At 40.8% G+C, this 19,609-nt stretch overlaps 1 protein-coding gene across 2 annotated transcripts; it reads left to right on the top strand.

The window, feature by feature from the left end:
- The first annotated feature begins 12,308 nt into the window (after positions 1 to 12,308).
- On the top strand, positions 12,309 to 19,609 carry b3gnt7 (UDP-GlcNAc:betaGal beta-1,3-N-acetylglucosaminyltransferase 7). Of its 2 annotated transcripts, none has more exons than XM_009296510.4 (2): positions 12,309 to 12,497; positions 15,036 to 19,609. In XM_009296510.4, coding segments are annotated over exons 1-2 (1,227 nt in total). In that variant the 5' UTR covers positions 12,309 to 12,495; the 3' UTR covers positions 16,261 to 19,609.

The raw sequence follows: 19,609 nt of genomic DNA on the forward strand, positions 1-19,609 counted from the left end.
TGAGGTACAGTTCATGCGAACTTTGGTACGGTTCACTTCTGATGTGAATGCAATCGTAACAAATAACGGAAGTGAACCACCGACTATACAACAAACTGTCGTTTTCATAACGTTCATTCGTGTTTGTCACGTTTTGTACCTTGGTCAACACAGTAATACAGTGATGTCTGCTTGTCTCCTCCAAAAACAGCTTCTGCAGACAGTGTGTGATGTTCTGAATGTTTATAATATTTTTGCGGCAGATGGACGCGAGTCGCTTTCTGTATGTCCAAAACCAAAAGCTTCAGTCAAAGCAGAATGACCGCGATGTGCAGGAGTCTTTCCATTTTAGCGCTTGGATTCGTGACCGTCACCTAGCAACGGCCGTAAACAAAACAGCAGCTTGATGACGCAAGCGTACCGGGGCTCAGAACGAAAAAAAGACAGTGGCTGCGTCCGAAACCGCATACTTCCATACTATATTGTACGCTAAAATCAGTATGCAAGCCGAGTAGTATGTCCGAATTCCTAGAATTGGAAAATCAGTATGCGAGAAGTAGCTGGATGACTTACTACTTCCGGTGAGAATCTGGAGTGTGCATCCCATGCACGCTGTGCTATCCCATGATGCCCCGCAGGAGAATTCATGAATGAGAGTAAAGCGACGCAACTGACGCAGGTAGGTCACGTGACCATGACAAATTGGCGGATGTAGTACGTCCGAATTCCATTCATACTTTTCACATTCATACTGTATAGAACATACTTTTCTAACGGCCGAGTAGTATGTTTAAACTCAAATGCAGTACCTACTGAGTAGTAGGCAGTTTCGGACGCAGCCAGTATGAACACAAACCAACCGAGGAGGTGGCAGGGGGAGACCATCGAACTTGGGTACGGTCCAGGCAAATGAACCAAGTGTGAAAGCGCCCTAAGTAAACGATTATTAAACTATTCAAATGATCATTTCTACATCTTATTATTCAGGCAGATAGTTATAGTTACTATGGATGTTAATAAACGTAACTTTACGCTGCTTTGTGACCTAATCTAAAGTGAGTACATAATAAATGACCTATATAACAACATGATAAAACGATTCTAATGTTACTCAGTGATGTGTAAACTTTTCTACTGTTATTTTTAGGTATGTGATTGCAAAGATTTGTTATTGATTTGATGCAGCACTGTTTTGTCAGCTTGTCTTTTATTATACATGTGGGACGCTGTACGATTGATGGACCCAAAGGACATGCAGGAGCAGCACGAGAGGAACCGTATAACAGAAAAGTTCTGATTGATTACTTCCTAAAATAGTTCTCCCAACACAACTACGGTTATTTTCTTTATTTACTTAATTCATTTAGGGAAATATGAGAAGTTCTGCTTTAGTTCAGTTCTGCTTGTAACAGCAAATAAACATTAGCCGTAGTGTTGTATTCTACCATGACTGTAGGACACCTGCGTCTGTGTGTGTGTGTGTGTCGTCAGCCAGAGACCCCTCAGGAAGCACCAGAGGAAGGCATTAGCACAAAAGCCAAATGTGTATTCATCTTCCTTTGTAAAACGCAGAGCGAAGGCAGCTGGATGACACAGGTGTGTGTTTACAACGTTTGTCCACTCTCTCTCTAATGAGACAAAACCCTCACTATCTGTAAAACGAAGCAAAGACAGCATCAATCACGATCATAAAATGAACACCCTCAACACAGTCTGTCAGCTGCGGTGTTGAATCTGGGGCTAATTTACATGAATATGTACAGTCCTGTAAACATGTTTCCTGCCTATGCTCAGGGATTAGAGGCTGGTTTATTGACCTTATTCTCCGCAGACGAGCGGGCGCTGCCATTTGAATCTTTTTGGCACGAGACTTCCGGTCTCATTCACTTCCATTCATTTTTAGACGTTAAAAACTGCTCGTTTCACTGTTTGATGTTGCAAACTGATATTTCCTTGTTATATTATTCTACTTGGTCTGTATAGTCATGCAAACATTTGTTTGTAGAGCAAGTAGTTTGACCGTTTTTTGCCGTTTATTATTCCTTGTCATTTCTCCCATAGGCGACTGAAACGGAAGTTCTAAGACAATCGCGAAAACAGGCGCACTTCCGCATTTTAGAATAAGGTCAATACTCCTGTGTTGAGTGATCGGCCCTTGCCTTGCATGTGCTGTTTGTGTTGCTCTGCAATAACACTTCCGAAACACTAGCTGGCAGCAGTTTTTATTTTTCTCTGTATCAAGTTTCTTCACTGGTGTTTTTTTTTCTTTTACTGAAGGCTACCTTAATGGACAAGTAGCTAAAACTGGCTCATTCAGAAGTGGAAACCGGTGGACGTGCAACAATTTAATGATAAGGTAAACACAAAACAAAAGTTTCCGTCTAGAGCTCCTTGACAGGACTCCACCATAACTGCCAACACTGATTTTCCCAGGAGTCTCTCGTATTTCACACCCATCTCCCGCCACCCTCCCGTTTTGTTATTTCTCCTGGAAAACACCTGTAATTTCATCCTCGTACATAACTGTACATAACTCATTCATTCATTCATTTTCTTGTCGGCTTAGTCCCTTTATTAATCCGGGGTCGCCACAGCGGAGTGAACCGCCAACTTATCCAGCAAGTTTTTACGCAGTGGATGCCCTTCCAGCCGCAACCCATTTCTGGGAAACATCCACACACACACTCATACACTACGGACAATTTAGCCAACCCAATTCACCTGTACCGCATGTCTTTGGACTGTGGGGGAAACTGGAGCACCCGGAGGAAACCCACGCAAAGGCAGGGAGAACATGCAAACTCCACACAGAAACGCCAACTGAGCCAAGGTTCGAACCAGCGACCTTCTTGCTGTGAGGCGACAGCACTACCTACTGCGCCACTGCCTCGCCCACTGTACATAACTGTAATCAGTAATAATCCAATCAGATTGTTCCTAGTTTACAATAAGTGGATCGTTTTCTCCCTACTATCCTCGTTTTGGAAGAATCCCCCCTTCCACCCCATCTCCCCCTTTTCTGAAGGGAGAGCTCTTGAGACCTACTTGATCTCGGATCTCCCAATATGCTTATTTGACCGGGCGGGAGCCTTGCACTCAAATATCTCCGAGCTCAGGGTTCTCTCCCAGGACATCAACTGCTATAAACGCTAAGCATATCTAAGTGGGAAGTCTTGAAACACTCGCTCCATCGGACTTGCAACTCTCAGAACCACTCACACTCGTCACTGCTGCTGACCAATCACAAAGCTTGAGGTACGTGTCGTTGCGACGTGTAGTTACATTTTTTGAGAGGTGTGTCACCATATATGTGACACACCTTTACTCAGCCTTTGATCACACATCTCTTACTAGCTGGGATTTGCTACATTTAGGCCCAATCCCTTCCCCTTACCCCTATCCCTTATTTTGTGCGTCCACGTGAAGGGGTAGGGGTGTGCCAATTCTTTTTAGCTTTAATGCGTAGGGCTAAGGGGAAGGGCTAGATGGACCTTGAAACAGAGATCTTTCAGTACCACACCTGAATCCAAGGGATAATAAAATTTCCCAGAATACATCATCTACAACGGCAGCATGGCTGCACACGGAAGTCAGGAGATCCACAAATTAGTATTTTCTGTCATTATTATGAATTTTATAACAGACAAGACAAAAGCAGAAGCCACAAAATAAAATGAACAAGTTAATAACAGGGTGAGAATGTGGTAAGATCTGAAAATGTGGTAAAAATCAGGCGAGAGCTTTTCTTTTTCTGGATTGCTTTCTAAAACTGTTAATTAAAGTTAGGGAAGTGGGTGGGCGGGTCAATTGGTGCTTTTGAAAACACTATCGGCTGGGTTTAGGAAAACAGGAGGGTGGGTCAGTCAGTCAGTCGACAGTTGCCTCTGATGGATTTACATGAGAACAGCAGGTGAGAAATTTGAGATCTCAAAAACTGTACCCCTCACTGCACGACAGTTGCACCTTCAGCAAACCTCCTAATTCCTGCAGCACAAGGACTTAATGATTATTTATGAGGGTCAAAGGTGGCTGATCTGTTCAGCGAAATATTTGACTGCGTCTCACTGCATATCAAACAACTTAAACTATATAACTAAAGCAATCTCCACTGTGCTGAGCGAGAGCGCTTACTGAACAGCGCATCATCGATGGCGTAAGCGTGCCCAGGCCTGAATGTAATGCGAGTGCGGGCCGTCGGAGAAGACAGGAGGGGGAACAAGCGTGCTTTGGCCCGGTTCAAGGCAACTCTACATAGTGTGAGTACACCCTTAGTGTAGACGTAGCCTTATTTCTTGCTCTTTGTCTTTGTGGTGTGAATTGGCCTTTTTAGACAAAGGTAAAACTGTTTAAACTAAATCTAAATAAATAAATAAGATTCCAACTTTGACCTTCATGTACCAAAGAGATTGTCACTGAATCATCCAAATGCACACAACAGCACCCAAAGAGCAGGTCCCAGCTCCTGCGGAGGAAGCGAGCGGTGTTGAGTGTGTCGTCTGTTATCAGTAAAGCACACCGGCGGCTCCAGATAAGCACGGCTGATGGAGTGTCCGCCTGCACACTGACATTGAGGGCCCTTCAGGATTACAGCACACGCCTGACGGCCTCCACTCAGAGTCATGATCTGAAGCCTGCTTCAAAAGATACGCTTCAATGAAAGCACAGACTGGTGGGTAAAAGCGGATCATTGTTGTGTTTTTTCTCTTGCCTTCGCCAGATGACTCTACAAGCACCTGGACTGTGACTCAGTACGTCGTGGTTTCCTCATATTGTCCTTTGCCCTCATTTCCACAATGGTTGAATGTGGTATATGCACACAGGCTTTTCATTTTCAGTCAATCAGCTTCTGGTGAGCTGTCGTTTCATTACAAAATCGCCACGTTTAAGATCAGATTTCTTTAAAAGTCAGTGACAAAAAAATTAAAAGTCAGCAACCCATTGACTTTCAGACGAGGGAACCGGAACTGCTAAAATGCTAACTCGCTTTCGGGTTTTTGCAAACAAATTGACGTCATAGTTCCTCCACTCTATATATACGCCGAATAACCGTAAACTGACTTTCCCAGAGTTCCCTGCATGTCACGTCACTTTTTACACTTTTTGTTGACATTAATATGGATCTTTTTAGTTGTGTCCCCATTAGTGATGTACATTAGTTATGCCGGCAGCTAGCTCTCTGCAACTCTCACATGGTCGCCCACTAAAGCTAAGCAGGGCTGCGCCCGGTCAACACCTGGATGGGAGACCACATGGGAAAGCTAGGTTGCAGCCGGAAGTGGTGTTAGTGAGGCCAGCAGGGGGCGCTCAACCTGCGGTCTGTGTGGTTCCTAATGCCCCAGTATAGTGACGGGGACGCTATACTGCTCAGTGAGCGCCGTCTTTCGGATGAGACGTTAAACTGAGGTCCTGACTCTCTGAGGTTGTTAAAAATCCTAGGATGTCCTTCGAAAAAGAGTAGGGGTTTAATCCTGGCATCCTGGCCAAATCTGCCCACTGGCCTCTGTCCATCATGGCCTCCTAACCATCCCCATATCATAATTGGCTTCATCACTCTGTCTCCTCTCCACCAATCAGCTGGTGTGTGGTGTGCCGTCTGGCGCAAAATGGCTGCCGTCGCGTCATCCAGGTGGATGCTGCACACTGGTGGTAGATGAAGAGATTCCCCCCACTGTGTAAAGCGCTTTGAGTGCCCAGAAAAGCGCTATATAAATGTAAGGAATTAATATTATTATTATTAGAGATTTATGTTACATCTAATGTTGATAAACAATGTCTATTTCATGTCTTTGATTTTATGCGTGTTACCATACTGGTGTTTCAAGAGTTCACACTTAGATAGTGCTTGACTATTTAAGCAAGTTCGGCATGCTGTCCCGGGAGAGAACCCTGAGCTCGGTGATAGATGAGCCTAAGACTCCCGCCTGGTCAATAAGCATCAGGAGGGATATGAGATCAGGTAGTTCTCGATAGCTTCCCAAATAGATCACTAGCTGCGCTAGTTTGTAGTAAGTGCATGTGACTAACTTTAGTTGCATGGTTTTTGAGTGTGGGAGGAAACCGGAAAACCCACATGAACACGGTGAGAACATGCAAACTCCGCACAGAGAGTATCAGTTGGCTCAGCTAGTGTTTGAACCAACGACCTCCTTGCTGTGGGGCAACAGTGCGAGCCACCGTGTCGCCCAAACTGAGGAGGATGGAGAAGGAATGGGGGGGGTTTCCAAAACGAAGATGAGGAATGAAGTTTAGGCTGGATATTTATATTGAATTTAGAGTGATCCGATTGGCTGGTTAGTGAGTAGTGATAGGGATCAGCTGTAGTCAATCCTATCATGTGCTCCTCTCGAAATTACTTTAAGAAACTTCAGTTAGTAGCTGTGTGAATGACACCGAGCACCGTCTTTACACTGATGCACTTTTCTGCTTGTGGGAATAGTTTCGTGATGAGCATTGGTTCATTATTGAACTTTCTCATCACCACCTGCATATGGCTGTGTTAACGTGTCCATCTGTGTCACAAAAGGTTGGTAATTTAAAACACAGACATATTACATCTGCAAATTAAGTGAAGTTTATTCATAAACTAATTTCGAGAGGAGCACGTGATTATGATTGAACTCGGCTGGTTCTGCATTAGCATGCATGATCCACCAATCAGGCCATTCCTAACCCACTATAAAGAGCCAGGGTTTTTTCACTACAGTCATCTTCGATTTGAAGAATCCCCCCTTCCACCCCTACCTTTTCACCTTTCCCTCCATAGGGCAGCACGGTGGCCCAGTGACTAGCACTGTCGCCTCACAGCAAGAACGTCACCGGTTCTAGTCCTTTAACAGGCTGGTGGTCGTTTCTGTGTGTAGTTTGCATGTTCTTCCCGTGCTTGCGTGGGTTTTCCCCGGGTCCTCCGGTTTCTTCCCACATTCCAAAAACATGCACAACAAGTGAATTGATAAATCTAAATTTCAATACAGGTAATCTCTCATAATGCAGCATATCTTGTAATAGCATTCAATTTTTAGTCATCAGCTCTTATCAAGGGGGAGTTGTCGAGATCTACCTGAGCTCGAGGCTCCCCTCTCTTCCTCCAAACGGGAGGGAGCCCAGGGCTCAAGAACCTTCGAGCTCAGGGCTCTCTCCCGGGACAGCATGCCAAACTTGCTTATAATCAATCATCAGCTAAGTGTGAACTCTTGAATGAAATACGGTAGTTTACTGTAAAAATGAGGAATTGCTTTTTTTAATGGTAAAATACTGGCAACCACAGCTGCCGTTTTTTTAACCGTGAATGTTACGGATTTGTTTTGTACAGTGTATAGTCATTCTTCACTTCTGCTGTGTAAGGAGAAAAGCTGAAAGTCAAAATGACGCAAGTTTTGCATAAGACTGAGTTTATCCTATTCTTTTTTTTCTGTTGATTCAAACAATTGTATTTACCGAAGCTTAAGGCACACAGACAATTACACAATCAGCATGGGAAGAAAGTGTTTGACGCACAAGCTTCTGAGAGTTTACTTATGCGTCAGTTCGTAAATCCTTATGTAAGTTTAGCTGAAACGACACACATTTTGTGTTGCATATTGAAAGTCCCACCCAATGGTTCTGATGTTGGATGATGGGATGTGGGGATGTGAGGGTGTTTTCTCGCGCAGCTGTGAACAGATCACTAAAAATGATTAACCTTTTGTTTTATGAATCTAATTTTGACCCTTATTCTTATCTCCAATTCATAATCAATAAAAATAGCATCATCCAATTCAAGCTGATCACCATATAGGTTGTGATTAGGTCTAGTTTAGATTGATTAACCCAATAAATCCTTATTTACAGTTAATAGTTCATACCAAAGTCGCTTAGGGTCAGTATGATGGCCAGTAACATCTGCTCACGGACACATCCTCGCCACTTCTGGAAAATCAGGTCATTCCTGAGTAACTTTTCAATGACTCAGGCTGTATAACTGGGGAGGGCAGGAGGGCCTGAGGATAGGTCATGGGTCAGCTGTCCAGATGGCTTTCTCGAGATCCTGACCGAAGATTAGAAAGTTGATTGTTTTGTTGCATGGCAGTTCTCGTAGTCTGATCTTAGAGAGTTTCTTAGCAGTTTTTTAGCATTTGATATTATGGAGAAATATAACCACCCTTATAATATAATATGAGAAAGGAAGAGAGGGCAATATTGATGAAAACCAAATCATAAATAAACAAGAAAATTCACTTAATAAACAATAAATTTACTTAATAAATTGGGCAACCTGATTGGTGGAGAAGGTTTAGAAGTGGTGCATCAAAACAAAAAAAACGAGAATGAGGCGGTTTTTTTTTTTTTTTTTAAATAACGTTTTTACGCCTGGCGTTTTGCGCGTTGGTGCGCACGATCACATTGGCGCCCTTTATTTAGTCTCGAGCTGTTTAACGTCGATGCAAAATGCGAGCAAAAAACACCTCGGTGTGCATGGGCCTATACCGTGTTTGTTGCACTTGGAGGAGTAAGAAAAAAAGATGTTATTTGTTCTTCTTGCTTATGTTAGATAACTGACCAAGAAAAAATACATTAAAATTAAGATACACATTATACAAAATTAAATTTGCTGCAAAAAGATACATTTCTAGGGAAAAATATATATTTTGTATACATTTAGTGTATATATTCTTTGTTCGTGCCTGTGAATGATTTTTCACTCGTGGGGAAAAAAAGGATTTAATTAATGATCCACTGTTGTAAACGTCTGTCATAGATTTGCTGCATTTTTAATAAGTCATTGTTTTAAAGATAACGTCTTGAGCATTTGATTTCTCCTTGGTGATTACGTCCTTTATAAAGGCTGGTTATTTTACCGTCGACTGATATGAAAAAAATTTTCATTTTCAATCATTTTTTTTTGCCAGATCGCCCAGCCCTACTTCTGATACCAAATGCTCAACTAGAAGTCAAGTTATCAATACGTTATTATATTATTATTATTGACCGAGCACCGAAGCGGTGCGTAGGCCCTATTGGAATTGCTCCGTTTATTATTATTAATCTGATTCTTCCGAGGAATGAATCGTGATTTTGAAGGGCTAAACATGCCCGAAAACCCACGAAACTTTGCACACACCCCAGAAGTGGCGAAAATTTACATTTGTTATGGGAAATGGGCGTGGCAAAATGACTCGACAGCGCCACTTTTGACGGGCTGGCCTCCAAGCTACGAATCATGCACTCGTACGAAAATTTACACACACCCCAAACGCGCCAAAACCTACAAAAAAGCCTCTTGGAGTGGAATCTCAAACCCAACAGGAAGTCAGATATTTTTAACTTGCTGCGTCAAAAAAGTGGCATTTTTGCCATTTCCAGGCGTCGTATTTTAACGAACTCCTCCAAGGGATTTTATCTGATCAACACCAAAATTGGGTTTGTCATATAAAGGCCTTGGCGATGTTAAATTGTGAAAATTTAGAGTTTTCATCGATGGGCGTGTCCGTGGCGGCCGCGCAAACTTTGACGATTCGCCATGAAACAGGAAGTCGTTATAACTCATGCATGCATTATCCGATCTGCCTTAAAATTTACAAGTTTAATAACAGTCCTGACCTGAACACGTTTACATGCCAATACCCAGATACAGTTATAGCGCCACCAGCTGGCAACAGAAAATGACATGTTTTACAGTATAAAAAACTCCTCCCACAAATTTTATCGTACCAAATTTGGGTGGTGTCATCTGAAAGCTTTAGTGATGATATATTGTGAAGATCTAGTTTTCGTTGTGGGGCGTGTCCGGGGTGGCCTCGCAAACTTCGACAATTCGCCACGAAACAGAAAGCTGTTTTAACTCAGGCATGCATTTTCCGGTCTGCCTTAAAATCACATTTAATAAGAATCCTGACCTGAACATGTTTACATGCCAATATCCGTTAGTTATAGCACCACCTGCTGGCAACAGTAAATTACTTATAACTCAACCAAACAATATTTGATCTGCCTGAAAATTCACGTTCAATAAGATTCCTCTCCTGAACACATCTACATGCCAATATTGAGTCACAGTCATAGCGCCACCTGCTGACAGAAGGTAGTTTGGCTTATAACTCGGCCAAACAATGTCTGACCTGCCTGAAACTTCACATGTTCGATAAGATTCCTCTCCTGAACACATCTACATGCCAATATTGAGTCACAGTCATAGCGCCACCTGCTGACAGAAGGTAGTTTGGCTTATAACTCGGCCAAACAATGTCTGACCTGCCTGAAACTTCACATGTTCGATAAGATTCCTCTCCTGAAGGCATCTACATGCCAATATTGAGTCACAGTCATAGCGCCACCTGCTGACAGAAGAAAGTTTGGTGTAAATCTGTGATTTTCTCAGGTTTTTTATATATATATCGGCTTAAATTAATATTGGTAGCTGTTCTCTGTCATCCTAAGGCCACCGGTGGGGGTGAGCCCAGTGCAAGGTCCCTTTCATCGCTGCTTGCAGCTTTAATTATTAATGTTATTAAGGCCAGGTAGTGTAGTTGTGGTGTGAACTTTGCTATTCTTTAACGATGTGGACCATTTTTAGAACAGTATAATAACAGGGAATGTGCTGGCGGCTTATTTCAAGGTTTTTGTAGCGTGATATCCAACACCAACCCAGACTATATATCACCATAAACTATTAACAATGTTCAAAATGGTCACTTTTTCCAACTTTTCAAGATTAAAAGTTGTTGGAAAAAAGATCAAGCTCCAATAATACCATTCAAACGCATGAATAAATGGGGGAAACTACATGTATCCTGTAATTTGCAGACGTTTTTGCAGTGCATGATGAAAGACAGCGTGTGTTGATTTTGACTCCTGTGTAACCGCACGTGCTCACAAATGTCCAGTTCTAGTGGATTTCAAATATTTGAACACTTTAACGTATGTTTGCGTTAAAACGAACCCACTGGCTGAGTTAAAAGTAACACAAACGCATTGGTGTGTTAAGGAAGTAAAGCATGCTGTGAATCCTTTTGAAGAGTGTGCAGAGGTGTCCACAGGTTTACATAAAGCCGCTGAGCTCCAATTTGCATCGTTTCTGATGAAGTTGCATGCATGCATTTACAAGAGTAACGTCCAGCTTTGCATTTCTTATTTGAGCATTGTTATGTAAAACGGTGTCACGATGGCGCAGTGGCTAGCACGGTCACCTCACTTTAAGAAGGTAAGGCTCGAGCCTCGACTGGGCCAGTTGGCATTTCTATATGGAGTTTGCATGTTCTCCCCATGTTGGCGTGGGTTTCCTCCGCGTGCTCCGGTTTCCCCCACAGTCCAAACACATGAGCTATAGTGGAATTGGACATGCTCATCCACAAAATTAAGCCCAATCAAATAATAAATGCACGAAAAGAGTATCTGATTTACTGGAATGAAGCAGCCGGGAAACAAAGTAAACGTTATTTAGACCTAGAGATTATACCACAGCAACATATCTGAGTGCAGTAAAGGACAGTAAACTAAGAACAACAATGAGCAAATACAGGCTGAGTGCTCACAGTCTGACTGTAGAGACGGGCTGATACAGACAGAACTGGCAACCCAGAGAGAGCCGCATCTGCCCACACTGTGCCCAGGCAGAGGTGCAGACGGAGGAACACTTCCTGACACAAACTATCAGCACATCCGGGAAATATTCAACACCAAACTACAGAGCATTTACCCACAATTCACTGAGTTATACAATACAACAGCTTCAATATTTACTAGGGGAAAAACATGAGTGTGTCCTTCTAGCGGCACAATACATTAATGCCTGTTACAAACAGAGAGAGTAAATATCATTGTAAATATACTGATTATTATTGTTTTTATTAATGTTTTATCCTAAAAATGTACAGTTTATTCAGATCTATTTTTGTATTGAATTGTAGGAATAAGTAATGTTGAATAATAATATAATATATTGAATATTCATGTGATATGTTGAATAATATGATGTATTGTTGATATTTTATTTATTTATTATATATAAATATCATATGTTTCCCTTTTTATTTATTTATTTATTTAATTATTTTTTTTTTTTTGCTACTACTACTATTTACTGTGTGTACTGTTTTTTTTATTAATATATATGTATGTTACTTTTTATGTAAACTTTATAACTATTTTGGCAATACATTTGTAACCATTGTCATACCAATAAAGCAATTATTGAATTGAATTGAGAGAGAGAGAGAGAGAGAGAGAGAGAGAGAGAGAGAGAGAGAGAGAGAGAGAGAGAAAGCGGGGCGAGAGAAAGTGGGCGGAGTCATCTGCCTCCTCATTTGCATGTGACGCGGACACACTTTAAAAGCAGTGCACGTCAAGGATGTCGCGCTTTTCACATCTTGAAGTGAAACTCCGTGGTGGAGTTATAACAATCGTCTATTGTGGCATTTTTGTTTCGTCTCGCCTTGAAATCATGAGCAGGATATTCTAAAGGAAACTTTATAATTCATCTGAAGAGCGGCAGAGCTGTTTGGCTTTTATTAAAGTAACACTCTGATAAGAACATCTCTCAAAATGTGAGTATAAGTTCTTCCTCTTTTTGTTTCGTTACAATTATGTTATTGTCAATATTTCATTTATGCTTATTTTTATGTTATTGTTATTAATAATATTTATATTCATAAAACGATCTCCTCTTATGAATTGTCATCACGTTACCTAGGCTACATCACAACAAGCTTAGTTACAGTTGTCAACATTTTAAAATATTATTATGACAATATTCATATTATCTATGATCATGTGGATGTAAGGAAGAAAGCATCAGCATGTGTGGTTTGCTTTATTTAAATGCAGACCTCAGAGCCGTAAAACACTGACATAGAACCAAGTCCACTCGCATCAACAGGTTTATTTACATAATAATATAATATAACATTCAGGTTATTAAAGTGACCCATGCGAAATGATAAAGGCTTATTGTATGAAAACAGTGTTATGTCTTTGGGTACAAACAATATTAGGGTATCACTTTATTTTGATGGTCCCTTTAACGCATTTTGTTGAATTTAAGGTACATTGCATTTACTGTACATGCCAACTAATTGTCAATAGATGTTAAGTAGTATAGTGAAGTACTTGTTAAGATGTTAAGTGGTATAGTTAAGTAGTAGATTTGTTAAGAAGTTTAGTAGACTAAGTTAGGGTTAGTGTAAGTTGATATGTACTTGCAAAGTTTCTTATAGTCAGTTAAATGTCTATTGACGGAGCAGTATCAGCAGATATTAAGCAGACTGTCTTCTAATACTCAAATGAGAAGAAATTGGCATGTAGAATGCAACTTTTAGTCAATAAAATGTGAAATAAGGACCATCAAAATAAAGTCTTACCAATAGTAGTCATACATGTCCGTTTCAGATCGATTCTCATATTCAATTTGAACAAAATGTAAATATATTGTTCCGTTATTAAAGCTTTGCTTAATCAATATAATTAATTAAATAATAACTATTTTGATTCGAAATGTAAAGTCTATAGTTATTAAACTGATTATACAGCTATTTATGACTGAATAATAGACTGATTTCATTATATATTCTGCAAAAATATCATTTAAATCTGAAGATTGATCCAAATGCATCATCACATTAACTGTAGAGTATTATTAAACATCTATATATTCAAAAAAATGCAATTATTCTATGCAAAATACAACAATAATAAAAACCTAGGTGTGCGACACATTTGATCATGCAAACCAAATTTCGCTGGTAAATATTGGTTACTTTTCAGTTCCACTTGATTTAAAATACTTCAACACGCTGTGTTAAAAGTTACACAAAATGTAATCCTTAATCTAACACACACACTGTAGAAATATATATCACTTTCCGTGTTTTATACTCAAATAAATGCAATTATTCCATGCAAAATACAACAATAATAAATAAAAAATACTTGATGTGAAACACATTTGATTATACAAACAAAATTTCATCAAAAAATGTAGATTGTGCATGAGATTTAAAACAAACATCCACAGTTTATACGTCATTTGAACCCATTTTGAGGTATTAAAATGGTGCATGTGTTAATGTACATCTCTAATCAGTGACTTAAGGATGGCAGTGCAAAATACAACAATAATAAAATATTCCATGCAAAATACAACAATGATAAATAAAAAATACTTGATGTGCGACACATTTGATTATGCATAAGAATCATAATCCTCAGTTTTTTGTCATTTGAACCTATTTCGAGGTATTAAACGGCGTATGTGCTCATGCCGCAGATGGAGTTTGATCACTGGCTACAGGATTGCCGTGCAAAATACAACAATAATAAACAAAACAAACTTGATATGTGACACATTTGATTACGCAAACTCAATTTTGTTGGCCAAAAATAGCGATTATGCATGAGATTGAAAACATCCACACTGTTTACATGTCATTTGAACCCATTTCGAGGTATTAAACGGTGCATGTGTTCATGCCACAGATGTAGTCTGATCACGGATTACAGGATGATAACAGTGCAAAATGCAATAATAAAATATTCCATGCAAAATATGACGAGAATAAATAAAAAAAAATACTTGATATGTGACACATTTGATTATGCAAACCAAATTTCATCCAAAAATATTGCTTATGCATGAGATTGAAAGCATCCACACTGTTTATATGTCGTTTGAACCTATTTCGAGGTATTAAACGGTGCATGTGTTCATGCCGCAGATGGAGTCTACACCAGGGCTATTCAACTGGTGGCCCGCAGGCCAAACCCGGCCCCCGAGGCAATTTATTCCAGCCCTCCAAATAGACCAAGACATCAAAAATAAATTTAGTTCAGTCGATAAGCGGCCGCTATAGTCATAAAGTGATATGAAGAGTTAATGGTCACTGACTACACAATGATAGTGCAAAATACAACAATAAGAATGAATTATTCCGTGTAAAATACAATAATAATTAAGAAATAACTTTATATGCAACATATTTGATTATGCATGAGAGTCACTGTTTCAATATCACACATTTGATGCCATACTAAATAGTGCATGTGTTGATGCTGCAGATGGAGTTTACCTCTCTGCTCACTGACTACAGGATGACCACCAGAGAGCGCTGGAGGGTCTACAAGCGCGTCAGCCTGATGTTCCTGCTGGCCGTGGTCACCCTGACCGTAGTCCACCGCGGAAACCTCACATCCCTGCAGGACTTCCAAACCGACCACATCGAGAGACAAACTCGCATGGAGCTCACGGCGGACAGCGAGGTGCAGAAAAAGGCGACTGTCAACTTCTGGAAGACCATCCAAAGGCTGCAGTCCACCACGCAAGGTTCCAGGATAACCCTAAAACAGGCTCCGTCAACATGGGATGTGGACAGCTCCAACTGCAGCATCAACCTCAACTTCTCCAGCCAAGAGTGGTTCACGGGACTGGAGGACAACTTCAAGCAATTCCTCCTCTACAGGCATTGCAGATACTTCCCGATGCTCATCAACCACCCGGAGAAGTGCTCTGGAGAAATCGACCTCTTGATAGTCATCAAATCCGTAATTACGCAGTTCGACCGTAGGGAAGTGATTCGGAAAACTTGGGGCAAAGAGCAAGTCCTCAATGGAAAACGAATCAAGACTCTCTTCCTCCTAGGAAAATCCTCCAATCTCGAAGAGCGCGCCAATCACCAGAAGCTCCTGGAGTATGAGGATTACATCTACGGGGATATCCTGCAGTGGGACTTCATGGACAGCTTCTTCAACCTCACGCTCAAGGAGATCCACTTCCTCAAATGGTTCTCCAGCTACTGCCCGAAAACACAATACATCTTTAAAGGCGACGATGATGTGTTTGTAAGCGTTCCCAATATCTTCGAGTACCTTGAGATCAGCGGAAACTTGAAGGATCTCTTCGTTGGGGATGTCCTATTCAAAGCCAAGCCCATTCGTAAGAAGCAGAACAAGTACTACATCCCGCAGGCGTTGTATAACAAGACTTTATATCCACCCTACGCTGGAGGCGGAGGCTTCCTGATGGACGGCGCTCTTGCAAGGAAACTCTACGGAGCTTGTGAAACCCTGGAGCTTTACCCCATTGACGACGTGTTTTTGGGGATGTGTTTGGAGGTGCTGCAGGTCACGCCGATCAAACATAACGCGTTCAAAACCTTCGGGCTGGTGAAGAATAAAACCAGCCGGCTGAACAGAGAGCCGTGCTTCTTCAAGAGTCTGATCGTGGTGCATAAACTGCTCCCGCCGGACCTGATGAGCATGTGGAAACTGGTCAACAGTGACTTGATCTGCTCGCAGAAAATCGACTTCTTAGACTGAATCTGAAGGAGAAGCCGAGAACTTTGAGGTCGCTCGAAGACAACGTACTCCTTTTTTGGGGAGACTTTATTTAAATTTTATTTATGTACCAAAGTGACAGAAGTGTGAGGGGTTTCGTAGGAACTTTTGGCCAACATTTATACACTGAAACAAATGATTTATTTGATTTACTAGGTATTTTTTTAAGGTTAAGTGGTTACAAAGTATTTACCGAGGTCAACATTGCAAGTGGTTCATCACCTTTCAACAAACTTGTCCTAAAACTATTGAACAGCACCCACCCTTGTTCAAGGACAATTTTGAAAAGCATTTTTAATTAACTTTAGATGTTGACTACTGCATACGGGCTGATTTAAACTAATTAAGCTGAACATTACTGCATTTACTTTACGTTCAGCCCATATAAGTTGTTTGCAACCGCTTTAACCTTAGAAATGTTAAGTGAATCCAATCAATCATCTTTTTCAGTGATAGGCTGCAAAACAAAAACATCACCCCCCCCAAAAAAATAACTAATAATTTGCTCAGCCTAATGTTTTTTTCTTCTTTTAGAAAAACTGGTTTGACAATCTTCTTTGGAAGTATGTAAAGGGAAAGTTCACCAATGTAAAATTTACATTTTCCACTTATTTCCTCTCCCTAAAGGGGTTTTAAGCCTTTAAGAGTTTCTTTCGTATTATTTTTTTGTCGCTTGTTCAAACTACTTTTGTTCTAAAGCAACACAATTCTTGACATTTTGTTGAGACAACTTGATTGTTTTATGTTCAATCCATTTAAATATGTTAAAACTAGTAAGTTAACTTAAATCTTTCATGTTGTCCCAATGTAAATCGATTGTGTGGCATTGTTTACAGCATAGCTCTCAAACTTAATTCCCGGAGGGCCGCAGCTCAAGCCTAATCGAACACAGCTGATCCAAGGCGTTCAAGACTACTAGAGACTATCATGCAGGTGTAAAGGCCAATTTATACTCTTTTATACAACAGTTCTGTCTGGTTCTCAAATCTGATTGGCTGATAGCCGTGCGATATTCTGCAATATCAGAATTCCTACAGCCTCTTTACCCTTTATGTATTACTCCGCCCACATACAGCCAGCAAAAAGCAGACACTACAGATGTAAAGTTTAAAACATGCTGGCTCAACTGTTTAACTCTCAGCTAATGATATGAATCCGGAAGAAAGTAGTTCCTCATACAAAAGGGTTTCTGAGACTCTCCATGTTTGATTTAGTTTTTATATACACAATTATGCCGTCAAACTGTTGTATAAACGCAGTATCACTCTCGTAGCAGTGCGATATGGCTGTATATCGGCACTGGTGGGGGCACTAAGGCAGTAACGCACGCCTCACACCAGTGCCGATATACAGCCATATCACACTGCTACTCGTGTAGTATTGCTCATGCGTCAAACGCACGCTTATGCCATGGTGCGGCCTACGCGTGGACGCATAGCCCTCGCTGTGGCCATCGGCATCGCTGACACGCATCTCTCAAAAAATTGTACTACACATCGCAACAACGTGTAGCGCAAGCTCTGTGATTGCTCGGCTTGGTAGCGCTGATGAGTGTGGGCGGGACCGAGAGCAGTTTGAGCCCGATAGAGCGATTGTTTACAAGTGTGGATGTCCGTGATGGTAAGTTTTGTTTTATGCTTACCTCATAGTTAAAGTTGTTGCACATCCGCCGGTTCCTGCCTCAAAATAGGCAAGTTTGAGCTACTTGTACATTAAGGAAGCGTTCAGAAAAAACAAAACACCAGAAACTCGACACCGAGGAACATTAACACCTCACTGCCAACTAGCGTTTCGGAAGTGTAATTACAGAGCAACAGAAACCGCGCAGAAGTATGAATGCACAACTACGTGTGTTGCATGCGCCATGGGTCACGCCGATTACTTGACGCAGAAGTATAAGTTGGAGGTGATCAGAGCTAAACTATGCAGAGCTGCGGCCGTCCAGGAATTGAGTTTCAGTGAAAGCTGAAAACCATTGACTTCCATGATTGGAAAAAACAATACTATGGAGTACAATTGTTAAAAGTTTCCAACATTTGTCCAAATATCTACCTTTTTGTGTTTAACGGTAGCTTATAAATATTTTAAAGGGTGAGCAAACTGTGAGAAAATGTTCATTTTTGGGTGAACTACCCCTTTAAGAAAGTGTATTTTGTCTAAAAGCCTGTGTTAACTTCCACAGGATAAAAATAAATGGTCACACTTTATTTTGATGGTCCGTTTGTTGAATTTAAGTTACATTGCAACTACGTGCCAACTTATTCCCATTAGATTATAAGTAGACTGTTAGGTTAGGGTTAGTGTAAGTTGATATGTACCTTCAAAGTTTCTTATAGTCAGTTAAATGTCTGTTGAAGGAGCAGATATTAAGCAGTCTAATACTCAAATTGACCATCAAAATAAAGTGTTACTAAATAAATTGGCTGCAAAGACATTTTTGAGTCCAAAATGCGTCTCAAAGTGAAGGAAACTAGTCTCTACCTCATCGTTTTTGTTTCAGTCTGCCCCCTTGTGGACGAATGTTACCCTAGCGTGTTTAATCCAAGTGGTACTCACTGCAGAGCCACATGGGCAGAGCTGAGCTCCAGCTCCTTTTTTATTAAGCCCATAAACAGTATATACAATGTAAACATATACATACAACAACAAATAGGCACAAGAATTGTCTTTAATAAAAAAAAAAGAAAGAAACAGCTAAACACAGAGGGTATAAAAAAAAAGTCATTGAACATTGAAAAAGAGCCGCAATTTTTCTTGTTATCAGACAATTGGATCAATGAAATGAGCTCCAGCTCCTCCTTGCTGCACCTCCTCTTCTACAAGTGATGTCACTGGGGGTGTGTACGCATTAAAACAGCCATAGGAGGATGAGCTGGAGCTCAAGCTCCCCCTCATTGTACAGTAGGCGAGCTCCACCCATGTGGCTCTGCAGCGAGCACCCTCTCTGTTTTAAAGTGCATGTTTTACTTTATTTTCAATGATGTACATTTCTGAAATTACATTAGGAGATGAGATGTGAAGCTAGCTCAGGTTACAGCATTTAGATCTTGATCCTGTGCATACACACGTTTGATTTGCCCGTAGACTGGAGCTTTTACTTCAAAACTGTGAAGGTACATGTAAATGTCGAATTAATTTATGAAGCACCTCCTGGGATCGGAGGAGGCGAGTCTGGTGTAGGATATTCAATTGTACTTGAAGGTTCATGCAAAACATGGACATTCCTAATCCGAACTGCATGGTCTGATTGTGTAGGAAAATAAATATGTTGGTGAGCAAACCGAGGTGAAAATGTATTCGTGTTTGTAAATAAACATTTCTTTAAAAGAGA

The sequence above is a fragment of the Danio rerio genome, chromosome 22, assembly GCF_049306965.1.
Source record: "Danio rerio strain Tuebingen ecotype United States chromosome 22, GRCz12tu, whole genome shotgun sequence".
Taxonomy (NCBI): Eukaryota; Metazoa; Chordata; class Actinopteri; order Cypriniformes; family Danionidae; genus Danio; species Danio rerio.